This window comes from Centroberyx gerrardi, chromosome 3 (genome assembly GCF_048128805.1).
Source record: "Centroberyx gerrardi isolate f3 chromosome 3, fCenGer3.hap1.cur.20231027, whole genome shotgun sequence".
Classification (NCBI taxonomy): domain Eukaryota; kingdom Metazoa; phylum Chordata; class Actinopteri; order Beryciformes; family Berycidae; genus Centroberyx; species Centroberyx gerrardi.
The window spans coordinates 28,032,040-28,058,375 of NC_135999.1; the positions used below are offsets into that span (position 1 = coordinate 28,032,040).

General features: G+C 43.8%; 1 protein-coding gene across 1 annotated transcript in view; it reads right to left on the reverse strand.

Moving 5' to 3' along the window:
* The window catches only part of cacna1ab (calcium channel, voltage-dependent, P/Q type, alpha 1A subunit, b), a 188,851-nt gene that overhangs the window by 9,667 nt on the left and 152,848 nt on the right, over nucleotides 1-26,336 (reverse strand). The window contains 10 exon segments of the mRNA XM_078282556.1: nucleotides 2,455-2,568; nucleotides 5,922-6,060; nucleotides 7,074-7,195; nucleotides 12,518-12,621; nucleotides 15,003-15,110; nucleotides 15,636-15,741; nucleotides 20,566-20,662; nucleotides 24,431-24,558; nucleotides 25,340-25,490; nucleotides 26,019-26,110. Of these exon segments, the coding sequence (XP_078138682.1) occupies nucleotides 2,455-2,568; nucleotides 5,922-6,060; nucleotides 7,074-7,195; nucleotides 12,518-12,621; nucleotides 15,003-15,110; nucleotides 15,636-15,741; nucleotides 20,566-20,662; nucleotides 24,431-24,558; nucleotides 25,340-25,490; nucleotides 26,019-26,110 (1,161 nt within the window).

Genomic DNA, 26,336 nt, shown 5'->3' on the forward strand with positions numbered 1-26,336 from the left:
GCGCCCAAACGTTCTGCTAAACTTTCTCACACTTATTGTATCGTCCTGTGAGGAAAACCCCACCTATTTGGTACTTCAAGCAGGTTAAAACACTAAGAATTACTAGAAATGGAATTTGGCTGATATAGACACCTTCTCTACTATTCTCTGATCACACACTACTGCTTATGAGTCTAGCACAGTCCTCCTGTACGCTCTGTTCTCCCCTCCCCCCTCCTCTCCTCAACGCTCATACAGCAAACACACTCCATGTAGAAACCCACAGACCAGAGTGAGAGCAGTGACTGGATGCAGTGACATGTCAGGGTGTGTTCATGCTGGTGTGCATGAATGTATGTGTGTGTGTGTGTATAACTGCAGCCAGAGGCTTCATAGTAAAGTACAGACATCCCACATGGAGAATATGTTGTGAAAGTATGTTTTCCCCACTAGATTTTGGATCAATATTCCTCCTGATATTGTTTTTTTTTAAAAATAATATAAGAGCCAAATCTGCTGTGGTCACCAACCACTACCACACACACACACACACACACACACACACACACACACACACACACACACACACAGAGTCAAACCAGGCAAGCCAACCACACACTTGGCCCTGGTGAGATCAGAATACCATGCAATGATTTCAGAATACAATGATTTGACAAAAATTACAAGAATTGCTCAATTTGGCCACCATCAATACCAGTGATTACATGTGATTAGATTTGTTTCTCTTTAAAGTCACAGTGAAACTGCATTTTGAGAGCATCTTGCTTCGGTAGTGTTGCGTATTTCCTGTTGAAACAGGATGTTGGGGCGGGACATAACGAAGGGAGGGATCATTCAAAAGTGTAAACCAATGGGATATCAGTTAGGGAGAGAAAGGCAGTTTTATTTCATGGGGTGGTCGGATTGTTCAAAAATATGTGATGTTTTTATTGGTTTAAATTTTTGTTTACGCCTGCTGGTGCAGCCTGAGGTCACCATTAAAGATACACTGTTTTCCAGGAAGTAAAAGTAATGGGACTTTGATATAAAAATCCTATGAAATAAAAAATGTGTACATTTCTTGCCATTTTGCAATTAAATAGGTGTATATTATGATGTAAGAAGAAGACAATTTCATTGTGACTTTAAAAGCTGCAGAAACAGCTTTGCATTGCACTTAAAGAGCTTTGTGTTTTCCCATTTTCATCCCTGCAGAGCTCCACTAGCTCCTCCAACGAGCTCTGGCCATAGTTTACACAGGACAGACACACCAAGGATTTAATGGCAATGGGTAGGGAATAGGATAAGGGTAGAAGGGCCCAAACACACACACACACACACGCACACGCGCACACACACACACACACACACATGGAACACATGGGTAATGCAGACTTATCCAGACTGCCCTCCGACCCTTGGTTTGCATGCTACTCTGCAGTTAGCATGTTAGCATCTGCTATACGGCTAAGAGAGGAGGCAAAACTCTTGGAGCCGAGCAACGGCGGGTCGGGGGCGGGAGGAGTGGATAGTCAGACTGAGGGAGGAGGAGGAGGGGGGGTCGGGGTGGAGGGAGGGAGGACAAACAACAAGACAGAGGGACAGAGGGAGGTGAATTTCAAAAGTCTCTCTGCCTCTTTGCATCGTGTCAAAAGACTTTGTAGGAGGAGGACCAGTCACATTTCTCATGCAGAAAAGCAGACTAGAAATATTTTTCTGAATATGTAAAAATTAGTAAAATATCAGTTTGGTAAAAAATATATATTTAAGGAATATATTTGCATATGTATATTTTATTAATACTGTGTTATTACTAGTAAATTAAGTAGTTTTGCATAATACATTTATACATTTTACTTATGCTATAATGCATTAGTAAATCTAAAAATATGATATATAATGTGTGTATATGTGTATGTATGGGTGTATGTGTGTGTGGATATTTGTCAAACGAATTGATTCATACATTTCTATATACTGTATGTCCAAATATAAATATGTATACGGTATATTTAATATTATAAATATTTAATATTATATAAATCTATAATAATTAATATAACATTTTATTTATTAACAGTGTATTGTTACTAGATTTGCAAAACATACATTTATACACTTTCCTTATGCTATAATGCATTTGTAAATCTGAAACTATAAGTAGCTGTAATAAAATTTAAATATATTTATCAAACTAATTGATTCATTCATTTTTACATATATCAAAAATAGAAAAAATAACCAAAAACAAATCTTCAGATATGTATTTTTGAACATATCTGTACATATATGTTTTTTACATATATACAAATGTACAAAAAACATATTTCAGTATGTTTTGCACTCCATTATGTCTTTGGAGGATGCAAAGAGAGACTCTTTCAATTCACTTTAACTGTCCTCATTGCTAACAGGTATAATGGATGATGATGATGATGATGGTGATGGTGGTGATGGTGGGATGAAGGTGCTCACTTGGTTGTCTGCCGAGAGGCGGGGCATGGAGAGGGTCCGCCCATGCCCATCCATTGGGTGATAGGGCTCAGTGTCGGAGTACCCGTCCCGCCCCATCTCCCTCATCTCTACCGTCTGCAAAACACAACGAGAGGGGGCGTGACCACCGTCTGCTGGGGGAGGGGACTCTGACAGGGGGCGTGGCCACTGACTACCAGGGGGAGGGGACTCTGACAGGGGGCGTGGCCACTGGCTACCAGGGGGAGGGGACTCTGGCAAGGGGGTGTGGTCACTGACTACCGGGGGAGGGGCTAATCTGAGGTGGGAGGGGTTTGCAATATGATCAATGACTGTATAATATCAAGGAAATATATTGTGTTCCTTGATATTCTTTACTTGTCTTTATTTTATAAATCAGGGCTATTTAAAATGTAAAATTATTTTATTTCCCATTTCATATGCAACTTTCTGTAGCCAATATAGAGGTTTATTTGTTTGTCATCTTGATTTTTGTTTGTTTTGTTCGTGTTTTCTGTTTGTTCCCTATGCTGAGATATTAAATAAGCCCCCTGCTTTTATCTCATTTGCATAAATCTGTCATTACTTTCATTGTATTTCATGGCTGTGATTTTCTGTATCACTTCACTGCTATGTCTTATCATTCTGTGACTAAACAAATTAAACTCAATTTGTCAGGTCCATAGCATGTTTTGGATTCTGCAAAATCATTTTAATTCTCTTGTTCCAAAGTCTACGGTTCCATCAGCTTCCTTGTTTCTAAAGTATTGGAAGGCTGTGTCCTGTAATGTCTTTCAAACGATACTATGTACTGTTACAATGATACATTAATCCTATTAAATGTAAATCACAAAAAAAAACCCAAAATAACCATTTGAAGCAAACCAAGAACTAACACTAAGTAAAGAATATCCTCTCAGCTCTTGGTATAATTGTTTGCTGATACGGTTGGGTTTCTGATCTGCTGAGCGGGCCGTTCCGAACCAGCAGTGTCAGCCGCTGCATTAGCTCCTTCTTGTTGAAATCAATATCGAGTTTAGAAATTATTGAGTGAGGTTGGGAACTAGGGATAAGGCTAAGTGTAGGCACAGGTAGACGCCAGAAATCACTGTTCACCTTCTGGAGGAGTCGTAGGCCAAATTCAACTAAACATGACAGGAGGGGCCAACTTGATGACCTCAGTGACAGACCTGCACTCACACACTCAACCCGGTCTGATGGTCTGGTTTAAATGGCTTCTTTCTAGCTTCAAACTGCAGTCCAGGGATCCAGTTTTACTCTTAGAACCAGGGCAGGAAAATAACTTTGTTGGTGGATTCAAAAGTTCACTGGCCATTCTCACTGTTGTACCAGCCAAAGGGATTTTCAGAAGAGAAAACCTGGTTACCTGCCAATGAGGCTGGTAGAGTCAACAAACTTTACCAACATTGGGCTGGTGCCTGGTGTTGATAGCCCACCCTGCTTGGACCCCTTTTATTCATTTCGTCCCAAAGCTATCTAGTATTTTTATAGTTTCCTTCCAAAATCTACACGGTCCAACTCTACATTTGTATACACCTTTGTGCATTAGTCATGGGAGTCATCAACGCTGCTCTGATGGGGAGAGAGAGATGAGGAGCTGGGGAGTCGGGACGTCCCAACAGACAGAGAAAGTGGGGGGGGGGTGGTGAAGAGGAAAAGGGGGGTACATCACAAAACACATCCAGAAACCCCCGACCCACTGACTCAACAGGTGGTTTGAGCCAGGGAAGAGGAGGACGGGAAAAGAACGAGAAAGAGGCAATACAGGAGAGAGGGAGAGAGAGGAAGACGGACAGCGAGAGAGAGAGAGAGACAGACAGAGAGGTAGGACCGAAAGAAGAATAGTACTAACAGGAGAGAGAAGCTACTGTCTTGTCCATTGGAACAGCAGCAGTGTCCAACGCTTCGCACAGATACTGAAAAGATTTCTAGAAGAATTCCTTTGCCAACAACTTGGCGTGAGCGATGACCAAGTGGATTTAGGACTAATTAGAGAAAAAGCTCCCAATCTTTTTCACATCAAGGACCCCAAAACTAAGATGGGGTCTCAGGAATTTCTTTGAGTTAGTTAACTTGATGTCACCGATGAGGAATTGGATTTAGGTCTGGTTGGAGGAAGAGTTCCCCATCTTTTTCATGTGAAAGACCCCCAAACGGAGACACATTAGGCCCCACAGACCCCATTTAGTCAGATTTTGAACATCCATTTTTGTGGTGAGATATGATTCAGAAAAGAATTACATGCATGTTTATATTATCATTGGGGACGTAACTGTGGAGAGTGACACCTATGATCAAAATAGTCTTTCATATTTGGTACATCCTCACATTGTACTGCTTTATACTGAATTAAATACCTGTAATGATAAAATTAATTCTGAGGACCCTCTAGGACCCTATCAAGGACCACTAGAGGTCCCTGGACGCTACTTTGGGATCCACTACATTAGAGTGGGCCAGTTGGCTGGTATCACTCAGCTGGGTCACAGCTGAAGGGTCACAAAGTGTTAGTGTTTGAATTCAACCTATTCACCGTCCCATCAGTGAGACTGGTGAATTATTATGGTGAAAAAACCATCTAGCTAGACCAACAGCTTAGTTAGAGTTGAAGGCCTAGCTGGCTAAACTCAAGCCATAGGAAGGTAAATGTGTTTAACATGGACCACTTACCTGAGGAAACAAAGCAAGACCAAGAGCATCTACTTATAATGCGTTAGGCTGCATTTCCACTGGTTACCCTCGCATTAAAACACCCACTTTTATTTCCAGAGCTTACCATGTTTTTAGAGCTCAGATTACTGAACTTTTATCCAGGTACGTAGTAGGGGTTAGACCCACCTAAATTCAGTTTACCCACCTCTTTAGGATAACATAAATCTTAATGGTGTAAATTCTTAGTTCACATCATATTAAGTAGTATCAGACTGATGTAAGTTACATGATGATGGGGCATTTTAAAGTAAAAAGGCAGAAATTAACACTTTTCTGCAAATATTATTATAATTGATTTTTGTTTATATTGGTAGTTGTTTGCCCAATGAGGATCACCAACTGGAGGTTATAGTTTCCCCACTTTTTATTTACCACTACATCACAGAAATTATTGAAATTTTTAGCTAAATAATGTGATGCATCAAAGAGCTTTTCAATAGTTGCACTGCAACAGCAGGAGTCCTGACCAGCGTTTCCCACCAGCATCTGTTTAGCACTCCTTGCTAAAGAAATTCCCCCTGGACACAAGGCCTAATTGATTATTGATTATTCCCTGCTGCTAATACACCAGACCAGAAAGACATCCGCCTGGCGGAAGGCGAGCTGTCTGTGTGAGTGGAGAGACAAGATGGCGAGATCACAGCTGGGTGTGAGTCGGTGTGTTACCATGGTGACGATGTGTGCGTGTGTGTGTATGTGTGTGTGTGTGTGTGTGTGAGAGTGTGTGTTTGTCATACCTGGGGGTTGTGCCGGTTGTCGTGGAGATCGTCGGGGTAGGGTCTGTCGGGGCTCCAGTTGCCCGTCTTTTGGAACATTTCTTGGGCTTTGGCCGTCACCCACGATTGGCTCTCAGTCATACCACCACCCTCGGGAGGTCTGGCACCCACACACACACACACACACACACACACACACACACAAATGTCAGAGGCTTACATACACTGACAAACACACACAGTGCATGCTCCTTCTCTCATACACACACACAAACTACATACAAACAAGCACAATCAGAAAATATGTACAACCATCCCCACTCCCCCAAACACACACACACACACACAAACACACACACACACACACACACACACACACACACACACGCAAATTCAAGGAAACAACAGTTTGACTTTCACCTTTCATTCTCAGACAAACAGATACAGTTTCCAACAGAAATTTGCTTTGTCCACATAACTGATGCTCACACTATACTGAGCAGGCTTTCAGAAATGGACAACAGAAAAAAAAAACCACACACACACAGAACAAGAGAAAAGACAAAGAACATCATTGAAAAATATAGAGTCAAAGAAAGCAAAGCCAACAGCAGAGGAAGCCGGCACAACCAGAGAAACAAGAGGCACGTCGAACAGTATGTAGGTACTATATGTGCGTATGTGTGAGAGTTGGGGTCATTTTACTTTCAGTTCCCTCAATTCCAAGTTTTCAAATTCAGATTTGAACCCGCAACTCATAGTCACAACAGTTCTTTCATTCCCAACACATTTTGTCATGAACTGGATGAAAACAATAACCTTTTCTTGAATTTTGAAGAAAATCCACCTCCTGAATCTATTGAATTATAAGTGAATTGACCCCAACCCTGATATGTACGTACAGCAGAGTCAGGAATTAATAGGAGCATTTATTTGCTAATATGCATTACAAATGTATTATATCATAGTTGGCCTTGAAAAGGACCAATATGCCCCTAAAAATCAGATCAATGGGGAAAAATGCCCTCTGAAAAAGTTTTTCTTACCCTGATGTACAAATGTATGTGTGTACATATCTATAGGAAATATGATTGTCTGTACATGAGTGCTTGTGCTCTCTCATGTATTTCCATGCATCATATGTGCATTCCCTCCGCTCCCCAGTCTACTCACATGCTGTTGACGTTGTCTGGCTGGGTGCTGGGGAGGCCGTTGAGGCCCTGCCCCCCCTGGCCATCCGTGCCCCCTCCCTCAGAGGGCGGCTCCATGCGCTGAAACATTAATGGCGTTCGGTTCTGTGTGAGATATACGACATGGCCTGCAGGCTGGCATCAGGCACACTCAGGGGGCAGACACAGGACACAAACACGCACAGGATGCACTCGCAACATGCACCCACACGGGGGCGCCATCGGCAAGCACATGGCTGTGGGTATCCAAGGCAAAGCTCCCTGCCACAGTACTGATCTGGGATCAGCTCATCTCCCCTGAACTAGCAACAGCATTTGGAGGGGCATCAACACTGACTTGAGGATGCTTTTGCACTTTCCTTCAAATCAGTTAGGGTTGAAATTCAGGGGGGGAGGCTGATCCCAGATCTGTGCCAGAAGGGAACTTCTACCTGAGGCACTTGAGGTAAAATTTGCCCTTAAATCACAGGTCTAGAACCAGATTACCATACTTGTGATGAACACTATCAAAGTGGCATTTTATTAAAAAATCATCTTTTGACCTAATCTGTGCAATCCTCCTCTGCCAAGCTTTCAATAAGAGGGTTTTTGTAATGTGCCATTTTGTGGGAAGTGGAGATCTGATCCTTGACCAGTCGTATTAAAAAGCAACTTCTACTTCTTCCTGCATCAGACAGGTCAGAGGTAAGGCAGCTTTTCTCCCAGGGCATCCTGGGTAATGGAGTCCTCTTGGGAGTGGCTCGGAGGCCTTCCATTGGGCTGGGTGTGCCAGTGACGGTTCATGACTGCTACAGCCCGTGTCATGTCCATCCACAGCCTGGAAGCTAAAGGCTAAATGCTAAATGAATGGAGATGGATGGAGGCCTGTTCAGAAACAGCTACATAGCCAAACCTCCCCAGACACATGAAGCTCATCTGCAGGACAGGAAGCTAACTTTTTGGCCACTGGTGACATTTGCTGGTACATCACAAAATCCACTAACACTTACATGGCTGTACCAGTCAAGGATTTTCAGAATAGAATAGGTCTTGGTTGGTCTGCCAAAGGGGATGGTAGACTGTCTACTGACATTTGGCTGGTGAAGATGGTAATAGAGGCTTTGCAGTTGTGTCACAAATCTTCTAGCAACCATGTCTGACGCCATCATGGAGGTCCAGTGGAGAATTAGCTGTGTGCAAATAATGACTAAATCACAACAACCAGACAAGAAAAAGAGGGATGCCTGAAAATACCAAGGATACCTGGTGTGGTTGTAGATCTACTCAGTAAAGTTCTAAGTAAAAGTGAATGGTCTGATAAGGTGGATTTGTTTCCAAATGTAGGTCACTGTGGCACAATAATCTGTCTTGTTTTTAGCCCTAGTTTCTACTCCAATGCACTACCAGTTAGCTTGATAAGATTCAGCTCAGTTAGGGTTGGCACTGACGTTTTTGGCATTAGCTAGCTAACTAGCCAGCAGGCTAATTTGCCAAAGCAACCAATGTTGATGTTAACATACAACTACTAGTCACAACTAATGCTAGCTTCTATACATTAGCTAGTGTGCAAATCAGATGATGCAAAACATTGATGCTTAGCTGACCAGATAAGATGCTATTTGCTATTACTATTTGCGAGCTAAAAAGCGAACATTTTCTAAACACAAAATCAATCAGATGTATCAGTGATGAAATGATCAACTCCAAAAACAGCATAGAAATTAACCATGTCTATTAAATTCTGTTAAGATGGCCAAGTAATTCATTTAGAAATGCAATCAGCTATTGCCCGAGAGTTGTGGACCTCCAATATGGCGGCCAGAGGGTGCGTTGCGTCACTTGAAAGCCCTCTATTTCCTACCTTGCTTATGACACAACTGAATGGGCAGAGAAACACAGCTTTAAACACTGCAGAGCCAATCAAAAGCTTGACTACTCCTATCCAATCCTCATCTGCACACATGTCAGGGGGGGAAATGGCTTATGTTTGTCTCTGGACAGTCCGGTAGGGCGTTGGCTAGCTACAGTGATGCGTCCTGGGAAAATTCACGCTACAAACACTGAGGTGGGTTATGGAGAAAACGTAACACTGACTAGCCTCAATGGAGGATATCGCAGAAGTGGCATATGTATCAATGAACGGTCCCAGGATAACTGATTACATAAGAAGCCACTGGTCACAGGAACCTCCACTTAACATCTCACCAACCAACCACAGAAGACAGACAGGCAGACAGACAGGTACACAGGTAGATTCATGAACACACAGATTGGAGAGAATTGTTCTTGGTTAGAGCAACTTGGTGGCAATCAACCTGGATTGACCAATTAGGGAGGGCTTGATAAGTCAAGGTCCCATCTCCTCCTGGAGGGATGAAGGGAGAGAGTCAGAAGAAGGGAGACAGGGAAGCAAGGAACGAGGGACTACAGTAGACAGACTACAGAAAACAAGGAGGTGAAGAAACAAGAGAATAATAATTGGACAGTGGACACAGAGAAAACAACAAAAGATCACACACACAATACAACCACAGATCAACAACAGCTGGAGGAGACAGTCGGTAAGGCGATATGCTCGGCATGATGAATACACAGTGACAAGAGGGGAGAGGAAGGGAAAGTCCAGCACAGAAAGTGAAGAGTGACGGGGGGTTAAAGGAAGAATCCACCCTGGGATACTCTTACACTGTCCAATATCATCAATGGTTGCATTCCAGGAGTTATTTTGGGATGAAGGGTTTTAATTTGCTTTTTTGTTGTGCCCACTTCCCTCAACCTGGCTCGACTTCTATTTCAGTTAGTGATTTCTTCCTTGTTGCTTTCAATCAAACGTGGGCGTATGGGCATATAAATACAGCTAGCTAGCCACCTAGTTTATGAACATTGGGGCGTGTCCATGATCACAACCACGCCCCTTACTCAAAACGCGACATATTGTGGATTGTGCATTCTGGTCTATTGAGGCTCCTGTGGGTGGAGAATGGTCTCTCTGCCTCTTCTACGATGGATTTCTCCCTGTATGATTGTTGAACATCAGTGCAAAATGTTGAGTCTAGAAAGAAGCCCTTGCTCTTTGATTCTGATGAGCTGACACCAACTTGAAGTTAACCATTGATGTTTTAAATAGCTAAAACAAATTTGCTATCAAGCTCCATTGTAGCTGCAATGGAAGTGACGTGACATCACCTGCGTTTGGCCACCTATCCGTGGGAATTAGAAATATACACCACCAAACAACAAAAATGCAAAGAACTGAAATGCAAGGTACTTGTTGTGTTGTAATGTTTTAGGGTGGATTTTTCCTTTAAGGAGGTAGGCCATTACAAAAGCAAGGGCCACACTGGAAGAGAGGAATAATGAACTGAAATGCTGCACAGATGGAGGGACGAACAGACTGATAGACAGACAGGGGATAGTCCTTGTGCACAGCTGGGCTGCCGATGTTGAGAGAGCCTGTGTGGAACTGTCCAGTCAGTCCAATGGGATGGCTGCATTCAAGAACATACCAACACATATTTGCAGGGGTATACTGTCCAAAAAAATAAAGCCTCACATACTCTCCATTCACCAATGCACTCCTCCGCTCTGCAAAATACAAATTACTGTCTCAAGAAACGTGTTTTGATGGAGATGTCACCATGTACGATGCTAGACCACATTCCATGGGTAAATTTGGAGTTTAAAATTGAAATTACACGGAGAACCAACTGGACGAGATTGCAGGAGCGCATGGGCAGCATTACGTGAGCGGAGAGATGTTTCCACAGCTCCAGAGCGTGGACTGAGAATACGGAGACAGCGGGAGCGAGTGCATCTCTAAAGCATTCATCGACAGGAGGGGAAGAGCACTGACAGAGAACAGAAGGTCAGGCCATGTGGTATCGTCATCATTGTTCAGAACATTGTCAACAACAAAAAACCCATACTTTTGATTCGATGAACCTTCATTACCCCTAATCCTCCTCACCATGTTCACATAGCCCATGGTGAAGAGATGAGATGGGGAGGAGAGAGAGAGAGGAGAGAGGTTGCTAGCTAGCTAGAGAATGTAGAAAAGCTAAGTACTTATGTTAGCGGGCATGCTAAAAGGAAAGAGGCTAGGCTAGGGAGAAACTCGAGAAGGGACGTAGCTTTTCAGTTAGCATGCTGAAAAGGGGTACAGCATATAAAGGAGATTTAGGGGTATTCTCAGTGGGGGACTGGGGTGGGGGTGGGGTGGTTGGGGTTGAAGTAGCTGGTGATTGGATCATCAAAACGAGACCTGAGGAGGAAGGGATTCGTTTGGAGGTGGAGTTGGTGCCTGTATTGGATTTAAGCGTATATAATCTCGCGTAGCCATACCTCCGTCTCAAACTAACAGAGGTCTAGAGAAATTCAAGCAGAACAGTCGGTTAGAAAAGGGTCATGTTTCAAACCAATAAAACTGCACTAGGGCGGAGCATGGCGCTGCTGCTCACCTGTGTGTTTCCTGCTAGCAACAAGTCCCGAAACACAACATTCCCCACTCGTTATTTTCACGTCTTCCTCTGAACTTCGACCAGCATGTGCAGCGTCCCGTAACCTGTTTCACAATTTTTGGTCTGAGAGGACAGACTACTAAAATGGGATTTTGGTTATCGTAATATTGTGAAATAACTTAAATGTTACTTCTTCCTGGTCTTAAAGGCAAAGGTAAAGTGATACAACTTTCTGAATTTTGATTGACTTTACCTGCTCATCATATCCACATTACTTATTACTGATTACACATTACCGATTACTAATGATCATTACTAATCTTCAAAATGTTCTTGTGTGTAAGTATCTTATGAAAGCATTAATACACATCCACAAAATATCGTTGGATTATAAGTATTCGGTCTAAAATATTGTGATATTTGATTTTGTCAAGATTGCCCAGCCCCATCTCCCATGTAATGCATCGCAGGCTGTCGGCCAGGTTTAATAAATCAAACTTTTACCGTAGCCTGTTGGTAAACACGCCAACACATCCCTGTTTTGGAGCTAAGAAGCTGTAAAGGCTTCAACGACTCAATTTAATGTCGAGGACATACGTCTGACAAAGCAGAAGCAAGTCTTAAATCAAAGTTTTCATCCATTTTTACCATTAGTGTAGCTACACTAAAAAAGGAAGATTGTTTCTAGCTGTACAGAAAAACAAACCAGAGGTGCTGTTTCAAACTCTGAGCCAATCGAATGGCTGCGTCTGTTCTCAAGACCTCCGTTACTTTGAGATGGAGGTGTGGCTACGCAAGATTAAAGCGTATAAGACATGGTTCTGATGCTTTTAAATCCATGTTTGGGAGAAGAAATGCACAATTCAGTCCAAGGGCAGGTGGTTGTGGCATTAAAAGGGGATGGGCCAGGAGGAGGAGGAGGAGGTGGAGGAAATGAGGTCTTTTTGTTCTGTGTTTGGGGGCTTTCTCTAGCATGGAGCCTTGTCGGTACCTGTTCCTCTCGAAGGGCCTGCAGCTTTTTGGTCTTGCTCTGCCGGTAGTATTCCATGATCATCATGGCGGCGTAGATTTTGCCCACCGTCAAGTCTGTGGCTGCTGAGAAAATGACAAGTTACCCTGCAAGATTAGACCCGAGCGAGATGGGACCCTGAGCCGTGGGGGAATGGGAGTGGGGGACGAGACACACACGCATCGTGCACACACACAGATAGAAACACACACCACTGACAGACAAAACACACATACACCGCAGAGTACACTAGCTGTTGGGACAACTCAATTTCCATTCGGTCCGTGTTGGAAACGGAACTGAAATTCCAAGTCAAGAGTTTTAGGAAATATTCAGTTCTTGATCTGGAGGTTCAGATGATTCTGTCTCCAGATGACCGAGGTACGCTCTGTCGCAGAATATTTGGGGAGTGGTGACCAGTGATTATGAGCGATCAACCGCCATTTTGGAAGAGTGAAAAAGCAAAATAAGGACTGTAATGTTATCACTTCTTCTTCCCTGACAGGGGCGTAGCCATCATTTCAGATGTGAGGGGGACAGAGTATGTATAAACAGGCTTACTTTTATGTTAGTGTACACCACTTTCGTCACAAAAGCTCATCTAATTGATTTTTCTGACCAGCTTGACCAGTTATTTTATGTTGTTTGTCTCTAATTTTATCTTATGTATGTTTTTGATGCTGCTTTCTTGGCCAGGTCTCTCTTGAGATTTACCTGGTAAAATAAAGGTTAGAAAAAGTACAATTTACACATTTTACATGTGTCCAATTATTAACTATTCACCTTCTCAGTGAAGGCTTTGGTGTGCTGTATCTTTCAATATTCATAATCCAACAATAAAACAATTTAGCGATGATGGTGTTGAAGCTGTTTGAAGCTCAGTTCTAAAACTCTGAACAGCCCATGTGTCAAACTATTTTCCAGATCAGTTTAATGAGTTAATATAGAGGGGTTAGTTGATGAGTTTTTTTTACAATCTGTATCTGACTGCAACAATGTGCGGAAAAAATGTGTACGTTTTGTCAAACGTGCATAACACTTATTCCCGACAACATTTTTAAATAAGGAAAATGCCAAAACGCAGTGGTAAGGCATTCCACTGATTCTGTGGACAAAGTTCACTTTTTAATATACCGAGCATAGCACCGCACAGAAACTATGTATGTTCTGCATTCTGTCTCAAAGGAACAGCATGGTGGTGCGTCCCTCATAACCATTGGTAATCACTGTCCAAACTTTCCCCGACAGGCCTCAACAGAAACAGAGTTGAGCTCACTCACTGGTGTAGAACAGACAAATACAATTTTACAACACTGTACACTAAATAACACAACAGAGCCAATAGTCTTTTCACAGGCAGATACCTATTTTCTTACCAGTAAACATCCTGTTATCAATCCACTGTCATCATGACTTCATCATCAGAATTTTTAATCTTTAATCCTGATATTTCGACACTCGAGGACTTGGTAGCCACCTCACTAAGAAGCACAGGAACACCCCAGTCACGTACTCCCTGGAAAACAGGAGCTCAATTTTTTTCTAAAAACTCCAGACAGGTATCCCCAGAGTTTGGATGGAACACATAAACATTTAAGATCAGAAAAATATTGAGCTTTGTTTTTGCTGTCAAATAATTACTCTGTATCTAAAATCCTCTCAAATGCGTGGCGCCCTTTTCAAAGTGGCATGGCTACAAGTCCTCCTGCATCAAAACTGATAATATTAAAGTGTGATAAGATATGGCAATACATATCTTATACTGTTTTATCATATTACTGGGTAATAAGATATGACAACGCATATCTTATACTTTATTAACTGCCATGCATTTAGCATACCAACTGAACGTAATGCTAAACATGCATCAATATACTAGTTTGTTATCATGTTAGCATTTAAAATGACAATTTTAACGATCTTATTCTAAATTTACCTGTAAAAGGCCGTTAAGTACAATCTTATCCTATCTCGTCTCATCTTACTACTATAAGTCTTTTAAGTTTACTCTCTGCTGAATTCTTCCTGTAGTGAAAAGACTTCTATAGAGGATCTTCTATAGCAGGCACCCCCTGATACCAGGACTGACTGAATGGGTGGAGAGCTTAGGAATGTGTGTGTGTCGTGAGTGTGTGTGTATGTGAGCTGTGAGTGTGCATGTGCCTGTGAATGCATGTGTGTTACAGTATGTGCGTATGTGCATGTATGTGGTGTGGTGCATTCATGTGCGATGCATTTATCTATTGTGTCTTTGTGTGTGTCCGGGTGCATGTTATTTGTGCATTTGTATGTATCTGTATTCGAATATGGGTGTGTATGTGTGCGTTTCTGCTGCGGTAGCCTGATCAGGAGTTGCGGAGCAGTGAATGACACTGGCTGGTAGAAGCGGTCCTCTTGGTGAGTTGGTGATCGGACACACACACACACATTAACACACACCACTGTGCTTTGTTTTCCTGCAACTTACACTTGTGCGGCGTGACCAGCAGGTCCAGCGTCTTCTGCGACAGGTTGGGCCAAATGGCCATCATCTCTTTCCTCAGCTCCGCGTCCATCTGGTGCTTGTCTGCACCGCCTGGGTAGCCCCGCCCCCATGCGTGTGCACACATACACACCAAACACACACACACATCAAACATACATACGCACGCATATCGAACGCACATACACACAGACAGCATATTCACATAACGCACACAACAAACGTACGCACAGACGCACAGCATGCACAGACAAACGTACACACACACAAACACACACAGCAAAGACGGTACATACCAAAAGGTAGGCACAATGGCACAAAATCCCAAAAGAAATATATTTAGCCATTCACACGTGTACACATTCACACAAACACAAAAAGTGTTTCGTTAGTGTCAGAATTGGCAGAGTTCTCATCTCATTTGTTACCTAAATCTAAAGCATTCTTGTTGAAGAGAGAGAGAGAGAGAGAGAGAGAGAGACAGACAGATATACATAGAGAAAGAGACAGACACAAAGTCACACCCATCGAAAAAACAAAAAAGAATTTGAGGAGCAAAAAAGAAAAGAACTGAGATGGACAGAGAGGAGGGAGGGATCACAGTCCTGAGCGGCGTACCCTTGGCAATCTTTATATCCAGCGCTGTCCTGATCAGCGCCATGAGGGTGGAGTTAAAATGCACCGTGTTGTCGTCGGCAACTGGCAGATCCATGCGCAGCAGCCTCTGTGGAGAGCCAGTCAGGATGAGAGGATGAGAAAGGGGCGTGTCCTCCCTAAGGGGGCGTGTCTGAACCTCCAGGAAGGGGAAGGGGTGAGGGGTCAGGGGCGGGGTTGAGAGAGCTCCATAGACAACAGCCATTAAGAATAGGACTGGGTTCGTCCAGCTTCCCTAAACGGTCATTGAGACAGATTCGAGTTCAGTTGAGGATAATGCAGTGTCGAAGCAAAAATACCTCTTTCTGATTCCTGTCTAGTCAATTTAGCTTGATATGTCAAGTCAAGTCAATTGGGGAGGTGAATTTACATTTGAGGCATCGGTTGAATTTCAGAAGTCCTCTTTGAAAACTGATAAATGTTTGCTAAATTGAGCTACCGCTGAGCACGCATTTGTGTGTTTCAAGTCCGTTGCACCATGTTGTTAATTTTGTCAGTGCATGCGCTTGCATGTACCTGAGCTTTTGCTTGAAGAGACTCCAGTAGGCGAGTCCCCGTGTCTCCTGTTTGCCAGTGATACTCTACAAGACAGCACAGCTATCCAATGGGGGCCATCTGCTGCTAAGCAACTGTGAGAGCCGAGAACCACAAGGAAGAACAATCGGAGCCAAAATGGCCTCCGACCCAACCTGTGCCCATGTTCCCTAAATGTGTGAATGCAGTGGCACATTCACACATCTTAGTTGTTACACACATATAGATATATATATATATATATAACAGTACACATACACCAAACTCAACCCCACCCCCCTCAAGCCCCAACATCCCTGCCCACCCACTTGCACACAATTATTTGCACAGACTCCAATTAAGGGCGCTTAATTGGAGTCCTTTGAAGACAGAATAGGTTGACTGGAGAACAATAACAGTATCACTGGTGTAATTCTGCTACTTTTGAGGAGACTGTAGTGTTGTTTTACTTCACTGAGGCATCTGCTATAGAGCTCCCCCTACCTGCATGGAGGTTCCCTGTTTTTACATGTCTATACCAGGTAAAACCAATGGAGGAACCTGCGGATAGAACGAAACAAGCTGTTGGGGCTGCTTGCCGTTCCTATCCCGACCAGTTGGCGTCCATTGGGTTTACCTACGAACATGAGCGTTGGGCACTCACGATGGCAAGCACGGTAGTGAGATGGCGGTAGTGTGTGTACGTGCTTGTGTGCGTGTGTGTCTGTGTGTGTGTGCGAGTGTCGGGCATGCCCAAAGCCGAGTGCGTGGCAGGCGGAGGGCAGCGGCCAACATCCACAGCTCTCGGCAGGCATGCAGGCAGGCAGGCAGGCACGATGTCGCCCATAGCCATGCGACAGAGAATGCGAAGATTGCATGCGACATCACACAATACCCACCCCCTAGTAAATCCCACTAACCCAGACACACAGAGCATGCAGCATGCCTTCACCTCACCCCCCCTATCACCCCCCCCCCCTCCCCGCTACCCCCACTACCCCCCCACTCCCACCCAACTTTCACAATACAAGCAGCCGTGCATCCGCGCAAAGAGAGTATCCTCAATCCAACTGGATTGATCCTATTGATTGACAGATTCTTAACTTTTTTTGTCGCTCTCTGCAATTTTACATCATTCATCGTTCCCTTTATTCGAACTCAAATTGGACAGCGATGGTGGTTTTTTAACTTTTCTGGTTTTACACATATCAAGTCAAGATCTCTCTCAATGCCAAACGGGTGCAGTGTCTTAAGGGGGTGTCAGAGTTAGAGAGGATTAGAGTTGTGTCATTCCCTGAAAGAAGACATAAAAATCATAGAGAAGATCAAAAAGAGATGATTGATGTTTAGTTTTTCTCATTTTTTGGACCAACCAGACTCCGTAGTGGTGGGGTAAGGGGAGGGGGTCTATCGGGGGGGACACATGGTGGCGACAGCATTAGTTGAGTTCAACTAGGCGGCTCTAAGCTCGGTCATGAGATGGGGTTACAGATAAAAAGGGGAGGGCGAGAATGAGGAAGAAGAAGAGGAGGAGAATTGTGACGACACTGAAAGAGCAAAAGAGGAATCGAGAGCACGTGGTTCAATTGGAGGAGAAAGAAACAGAGAGAGGAAGTGAGAGGTTGTGTGTGCGTAGATAGAAAGGGAAAAAGAGAGAGAGAGGAAAGAAGTGAAAAGTACAAGACGAGAGAAAAAGACAAGGACTAAAAACGACACTGACATAAGTTCACTGAAAAGAGGCCAAGTTCAAAAGCCAAGCCGTCGTATCAATACACGGTTATCAAACCTACTTTTTCCAGAGGGGGTGAGGCCTAATGTCCGCTAAAGGGAAGATCAAGAACTTTGCCACATACTGACTGGACATTTAGAGTAATCAGTGTCAAGGGACCAAAGGTTCAAGATGTCTAACCTTCCCCTCTCTACCCTGACAAACACCATGAGGACTTTCTGATCTCAAAAAGTCCTTTAATGGATTTTTTTCCATGAAGTTTTATCAATGAACACTGGAAGGCTTCGATGGCTGACATATGTGATGGGGCCATTGCCGGGGCAGTTGACAGACTGGAGAGACGGAGGAAGAAAGACCAGAGACGGTACGAAAGTTAGACAGAGACAGAGTAGAGCGGGATGGATGGAGGGAGTCGATGAAGGAATGAAGGGTGTTAAGATGGAAGATGGATGCTGACTGCTGGTAGACAAGTGAACGTAGAGATGGGAGAATGAGAGAGACAGAGAGAGAAGGAGAGAGAGAAAGTGAACGAGAAGGAGAAAGAGAGCGATAACGACAACAAATAAGAAAACGAGCAAGAAAAGCGAACCTAGGGAAAGACAGTGAAGAGGAGAGCAAGAGAGACCAAAGGCAGAAGGAGTGAACAAGAGACTGATGCCCAGATTCACTAAAGATGTGTGTAGGGAGTTTGGCTATTCTGGATGGCTGCTATTAGTACTGCAAGATGCAGGAGTCGTCACCAGCAAGTCAGGCAAGCAAGGGAGAAAATGATCCTAGAAACTCAGATCTGATCAGAGAATGCTCCAATTATAAAGGGGCTTTAGGGCGCAAGGGTGCCAGCATTGGTGGATTAATCTTACAACTGAAGCACACACTTTGCACTTGCAATTGGTGATGAAGGAGGCGATTTGCTTGTGCAGTGCTCTTTATGACAGCGTGTTTGTGCCGCAACTTGATTTGCATACATTTCTTAGTGAATAAGTCAAGAACTCGCGCTCGCAGTCAAGAACTCTCAGTCAAGAACTCGCGCTCTTAGCTCAAGCACACAAGGCACAAAAAATGCTCAAATTGCCCTCGCAATGCAATCTCAGCGAATCTGGATCTCAGTGAGAAAGGGAAAGACAGAGGATAGACAGACTAGGACTGCATTGAAGTGGAGAGAAAGGATGGACAACAAGACAAACAAGGGACAGCGAGTGCCGAAGTGCTTGACCCAAGTCTTTAGAGAAGCCGAAGACTCTCACGTTTCCTTGGGTGTAAAAAAAGCATCTTGAAAGAAGACACAAAACTGGGCTAGAAGGGCCAGAACACTTTTCCTACCCATTTTGTTACGTGTTGTGCGTGTTGGTGTGTGCATGTATGTGTGTGCACTAGAGTGCCATCCACAGGAATAAGAGACACAGAGGACTGAAGATAGACACCCTTGCCGATCCTTCTGTACCCGCATCGTAAGCAAATCGTTGCACTGTGAATAAAACCCTAATTAAAATAATTCCACTGCATTTCTAGTGGGTAGGTGTGTATGTTGGCATGTAGACTGCAGATTTTTACATGAAGAATTTACTGTAGCTTTCTATCGTGAAGCAACAGCTCACTTTAGCTGAACATTTTTTCACATTTTAGCACGCATACTCCCATATATAAGGTCATGAACAATATTATTAAATGACCACAACCAATATTCATCATACCTGTAATGCGTAAACTAAGGCAATGTGACCCATATAAAATACCTTTTTTGTATGTTTTGTGTTGTACTTTGTGTTGTACTTTTTTTAAAGTTAATCTCTCCTGTTCGTAATTATCGATACCAAGAATTGGACTGAACTGTAGGGGCTACAGGGGCAGTTAATGTTGGAGGTTGATAATTCATGAACTCATACTGCGGCATGCATGGTAAAACATGTAAACATCAATTTAAAAACAATGTTATATGGTTTTATTTTGCTAGTAGGAAAATTTAATGAGGGCTTTGACGCTTAGGTGTCTAATCAGTTCAAGTTTCTTCTATCTGCAATCAAATAGAGTTCAACTTTAGTTCCTTATGAAATTAAGGAAAATGCCTCCTCGGAGCTGTGCAAGTGCGTTTGTTGTTATTTCCTAGATTGTGTGTATGTGCGTGTACGTGCGCGTGCGTCCGTGCAGGTTGCAGAAGGACTGGCAAAGCCTCCTCCGATCCCTTACTCCTGCGGCTTGACGGGAGGAAATAAAAGAGGAAGAGGACTGACTACCACTCCACTATCACTTCACTTCACTCCACGACGAAGCCCATCCCTCCATCCCCGCGGTCGGAGAGAGAGAAGAGAGAACAGCGCTCACCACCACCACAACCACCACTAACAGACAATAAGGAGAACACCGCTGGGAGGAGGGAGAGGAGGGAGGGAGGTGGAGGTGATGGGGGGCAGGGGGAGGGGAAAAAGGGAGGGAGGGGAGGTGTGGAGGAGGGAGGGAGGGAATGGGAGAGGTAAAACTCTGCTGGCAGCAGATGAGACAAGAGGGGGTTTTCCTCCCCAGCGATGGGGAGGTGTAAGGACGGAGATAGGAGGGTAAGGGAGGGAACGAGAGGATGAAGGGAGGAGGGAAGGAAGGAAGGAGGGAGGGAAGGAGGTGGGGTGGTGGTGGGAGCGGGGGTGGGAGGGGCGAGTCTACCTTATAGGCGACCCGGGCGGGACACCTCTTCCCGAGGCCTAGCGGCGGACACATGTGTCTTAGCATCTGATACATGTCTGTGTAACTGATCCGGCCGCTGGGATGGCCACAAACACACACACGCATTCAAGCGCCCGCACGCCAATACCAACACACACACACACACACACACGACACAACAAACGGAGACGGACGACGTGAAAACGAAGGAAAAAATAAAACGATGAGGGTAGGGAGGAGGAGGACGGGGGGGGGGGACGCAGACAGACAGAGGGAGGTGTGTTGGGGGAGGAGACATGAGGAGAAAACAGAAAGAAACCGACAAAGGAAAGAAAGAGGGGGGAAACAAATACACAGAGGTTATTGTTTTGTTCGCTGTGGATACGCGTGGTGAGAGAAAGAGAGAGAGAGAGAACGAGAGAGAACGAGGGGGGTGTATTAAGTGGCTCAGCTCTAGTCTGGTATATTGTAAGAGGGGAGGAGAAGGGAGGAGAAGGGTGGGGGTGGGGGGGGTTGGAGGGTGGTGTTATCATTTGGTTAAGTTAGTTGTCGTTGAGACACCGTTCTATGCGAGGTGAAAAGGGGATTTGGGCAGTTTGTTTTTGGTCTTTGCCCTCTTTCGCCGCTCGGATAGAACTGGCAGCGGGGCTTCTAGCAGGCAAAAGCACCGCTGCAGAGATCGGAGTGAGTCACAATGGCAAGTCAATGCAGTCCGTTACCGAGGCTGCGTGTCCACCGGGAACCTCTCTGCACAGCGGCGGCTTCGCTTTCCAGATGTTTGCGGTGGGAAGGAAGCGCTGTTGCGTGTTTCGTGACAGCGCTGACCGCTTGGCATGTTTTTACCGGTTAAAGACCACATGAAACGGCATCTTTACTTCCTTCACCATCTTTCAAGGGATTCACTCAGTCTAACCCAATGAAATATGAGTCAGGGGGAGAAAGGCCGTTTTATTTGATGGGAGGGGTGCGGAGGGGCGGGACTGTTCAAAAATCTGATGGTTTTATTGCTTAGAAATTTATATTTGCAGCATGAAGTCACCATTAAAGATACTCTGTTTTCCGGGAAGTAAAAGTAATGGGAGTTCATTTCATGGGGACTTTAACAGTATTTCAACTCTTAATAAAAGAGCGCAGCGCTTTAAACAGATTAGTCATAGAGCAACAGCAGCAGTCCTGACCAGCGCTTCCCACAAGCATCTGTTGAGCACCGCTAGTTAAACCAGAGGTGCCTGGTGGACACTGGGCCTTACTACGTCCATTTCCCCGCCCCAAACCACACACACACCCTGCCCCTTTCCCCCTTCCCCAGTAAACCAGAGCCACACACAGAGCAGGTTTGGCCACGTTTTATCATTTCAGGTAACAAGAAACAGTCTCTTAAAAAGCATGACATAACGGTGGCAGCTGCTACCTTAACAATCCTCTCGATTGCACGACTGTTGTCGCAGCCCAAAACATGTGCCATCGAGTCCCAGCGGTCTGCAGGTTTTCATTCCAACCAAACACTACAGCAGCTGGTTTCACTGGTTAGATCCTCCTCTCTGCTTTTATTTGTGCTAATCAGCAGTGATGGGAAGAGTACTAGAATGTCCTACTGAAGTACTGTTACTTTGCTGATATTTAAAGTTTACTGGTGTAAAAATCAACTTAAGTAAAAAGTAGCTCATTTAAAATTTACTCAGAGTGAACGTTTTTTTTTTTAGAGTTAGTTTTTTTTTTAGAAAATAGAACATTGTTAGATGCGATCTTGCCCATGCCATTCCAACAGGCAGAGAGGACAGAGTTCAAACTAGATTCTTTTAATTGAAAAATATAAATAAATGAATAAATCTTTACAAAATAAAGCCAAATTTCTCTTCTCTTCTCTTGTTCTGCTTATGGAAAATCTACAAATTTTTTATTATGAAGTGGATTACATTACATTATGTCATTTAGCAGACACTTTTGTCCAAAGTGACTTAAAATAAGTACATTTTGTCAACAGTAGTCAAAACGACCGTATATCTCAGTCTTTGATCTGGATGTAATTTAAAATTCAGTGAACTACTATACTTCAGTAAAAACCTATTTAAACAAAAGTAAAATTACTGATTTCAATAAATACTCTAAAAAGCACAACTACACAAAACAGCTACTCAATTACAGTAACGGTAGTAAATGTAACTAGTTACTTCCACCCTTGCTAATCAGTGAAATCAGCTGCTGAAGTGACTGATTGGAATGAAAATCTGCAACAGCTATGGAGGTCAGTGTGGTATCAGCACAGCAGTGGCTGAGCAGTACTGTGGCCAAACCCTCTCTACATATGCCTCTGCCCAAAATCCTCCCCACCCCCCCTGGTCCAGCCCTCAACCCAAACCCCAACCCGTACAAGAACAATGCACATTGCTAGACCATTTTCTGCCCAGGCAAAATTAGACAGCAAGCAGAAATAAAAGACAATGGCTGATTGGAGTCTAGACTCTGTTTTTACATACTAGTGAGTTAAAGGTGGACAGGTCAGTTTATTTGTCCCAGCGTTCAGTCAGAAGACAATAGCGAGTGCAGTGCACCACCTCATGCTTCACACACCACTACGGGTGTGTGTGTGTGTGTGTGAGTGTGTACAAGAGTGTGTGTGTGCGTTTCTGCATTGTCCCAAACATTCTCGTTGTCATATCAGAATGCATATACAAGAGAAAACAAAAAAATATATATGATTCAATGGTGAAATGAGATTAAAAGAAAAATAAAAAATGAAAAATGCAAACCCAAACAAAAACCAAACCAAAGCAATAAAAAAAATGTTGAAGTAGAATTAGTTTTAAAAGAGAGAAGAAGAGCGACATTCATTCCAGTCTCTTAAAGGCGAGCAGGTTGCGTTTAAGTTTGTGCTTTAGGGGTTTGGTCCAAACCTTGCAGGCCACCCTATGTGGGCATTTCTTGCCAAGGCCCAGGGGAGGGGAGATAACTCGCAATAAACTGTACATATCCTTATAATGTATGCGCCCGCTGCAAGAAAAATACAAGGGGGGGAGGTTAGGTGAAGGAACACAGAGAACACAGAGAGAAAGAAAGAGCGAGATGGAGAGAAAGAAAGAGAGAGAGGAAGAAGAGGAAGACGAAGAAGATGAGGAGGAATAAGAAAATAGGGGGAGACCAAGAAGAAGAAGAGGATAAGGTAGAAGAAGAAGAAGAAGAAGAAGAAGAGAGAGCATTTATTTACACCGAGTGCACAGAGAAAAGGAGGTGTAAGACACCGTCCACACACTCACGCACACACACATTACGGGAGGGGAGAGGAGGAGGGGGTTACATTCATGTTACAACCGTGTACAAATTGCGCAATATTAAAAAGATAGATAGAGATAGAGATAGAGAGAGAGAGAGAGTGAGAGAGAGAGAGAGAGAGAGAGAGAGAGAGAGAGGAAGGGCTGGTTAACTGCCTGTTCAGACAGGACAGAGTTAACTTCCCATCACATGATGTAGTTTCTGCATCATCATCATCATCATAACACTTCCTGGGTGAAATCATGACACCACAGTTTTTCCCCAGTTTGTGGCGGGAGGAGAGAAGCTCAAGGGTTAACAGTCAATTTACATTCAGCGTGGGACTGTCCCAACAACCAGCTCCAGGGTGTCTGTGCTTTCATTTCATGGTGCTATAGTGAATACTACAGTAGTTCTAATATTTGTTTACTCAATATTACGCAATACAGCAGCAGAGTGTGCATGTATTTTTCTATATTCGTGTGTTGTATGAGAGAGTGTATGTGCCTGCTACTGTATGTGTGTGTGTTTTTGCATGTGTACAGGTGGATGTGCCTGCTACAGTGTGTGTGCATGTGTGTCTGCATGTGTGTGTGTGTGCGCGCACGGCACTCACCAGGCGGCAGGGTCGTACTCGGCCCATATTCTTACATACTCGTCCAGGTGATGCGGCCCCAGGATGGAGGAGTCTCTGGTCAGGTACTCAAAGTTGTCCATGATGACAGCCACAAACAGATTCAGCATCTGGATCGGGACGCAGAAAAACACAGTTACCAAAAAAACCTTCTCGTTGGGCCGTAACGGTGCTTACAACTGCTCCCATAATTTAACATAAAAAAACCTCTGGATGTGTTGTCTGTGTGTTATGTGTTGTTTTGTATGTATTTAGGGATTGTTTATTGTGTAGAGTGAGTTTTAGGTAGTATGTTCTGTTCTCTACTGTGAACTAATTTGAGTGGTAATGATGAGTGTTGAGAATAAGTTATACTATACTTATTTTATGTAGATTCATTAAACTGTGACATGTATTTTAACTGTGACATCAACCTGCCAAGGGACAACAATAAATCATTAATCATAAATACACCAACAAAATCATGTACAGGGATCATATTTGTTACTGGCATGCAAAATTATGTAAAATAGTCTGAAATAGGAGCAATTTAAGCAATTTGGCTTTTTGTGACACACATTTCTTTAAAGTAATAATTGCCGAACCGCTCATATAAATTTCCAGGAAGTGCAGCAGGCAGAGCAGAGAGAGGAGGAGAAATATTTTGTCTCAAGTCACTTTGAATGTTGTGAAGTCGTGGGGGGGGGGGGGGGGGTGGGAGAGATTGGGGAGAGATTGTTCCAAAATGTACAATATTATTCATCTTTTTTCATGTGCGCCAACTGGTACACGATGCAACAACCACTAAAAAAATGTGTTGCTTTTCAGGAAGAAAAAGTAATAGTATTTTGAGATAAAATACCAGAAAATGAACACTTATAAAACTTTTTGGACATTGTGAGGTTTTCTCACCAGGAAAGAGCAGAGGAAGATGAAGGAGACGAAGTATGTGTAGGCGAAGGTGCTGCCGCACTCGGGCTCTGTGTTCCCTGAGTCCGGGTCGCACTCCTTACCGCCCAGGCAAGCAAGCATGATGTCATGCCACGCCTCGCCTGTAGCGCTCCTGCATGGGCGGACACACACACACACACACACACACACACACACACACACACACACACACACAAGAGTGAACAAATACAGGCATAAATACAGGCAAACACACGCATAAATACCCTCACACACCTACACACACATGCATTCATAAACACAGGCACATACGCATATATGCCCTCACATACATACACATACACACCTGCATGCACACATATAAATACAAGCACAGTCACATGTACATACTCTCTCTCTCACACACACACACACACACAAACACACACACACACAAACACATCACTATTGCACACATGAATCTAGTAAAATTTGAATTTTGTCTCATACAGGGGCAAATGTTTAACATAGAGAAGAAAGAGACAAAGAGAAAGAGACAGGGAGAAATAGAGACATGGAGAGAGAAAAAGACAGACAGACAGATATATAGCGAGGGGGAGAGAGAGAGAGAGAGAGAGAGACAGAGACAGAGAAAGAGAGAGAGAGAGAAGAAGAAGAAGAAGAAAGAAGCCATAGGACTCACCTGAATAGCAGCATAAGGGCCATGATGAAGGTTCTGAAGTTATTGTGCTTGTTGACGGCACTGTCCTCATCCAGTGCAAGGTTCCCAAACAACTACACACACACACACACACACACACACACACACAAATACACACACACACACACACACACACACACACACACACACACACACACACACAACACACCATAGAGAGTGAGATTGTTGTTGTTCGTGAAGACTTGCACTAAATACCGGTGTAAATATGAGTCTTTTGGACTCACAGTACAGTTGCTTGGCTTCAGAACACTTGGATTAGCCTGCATGAGCTGTTTGGAG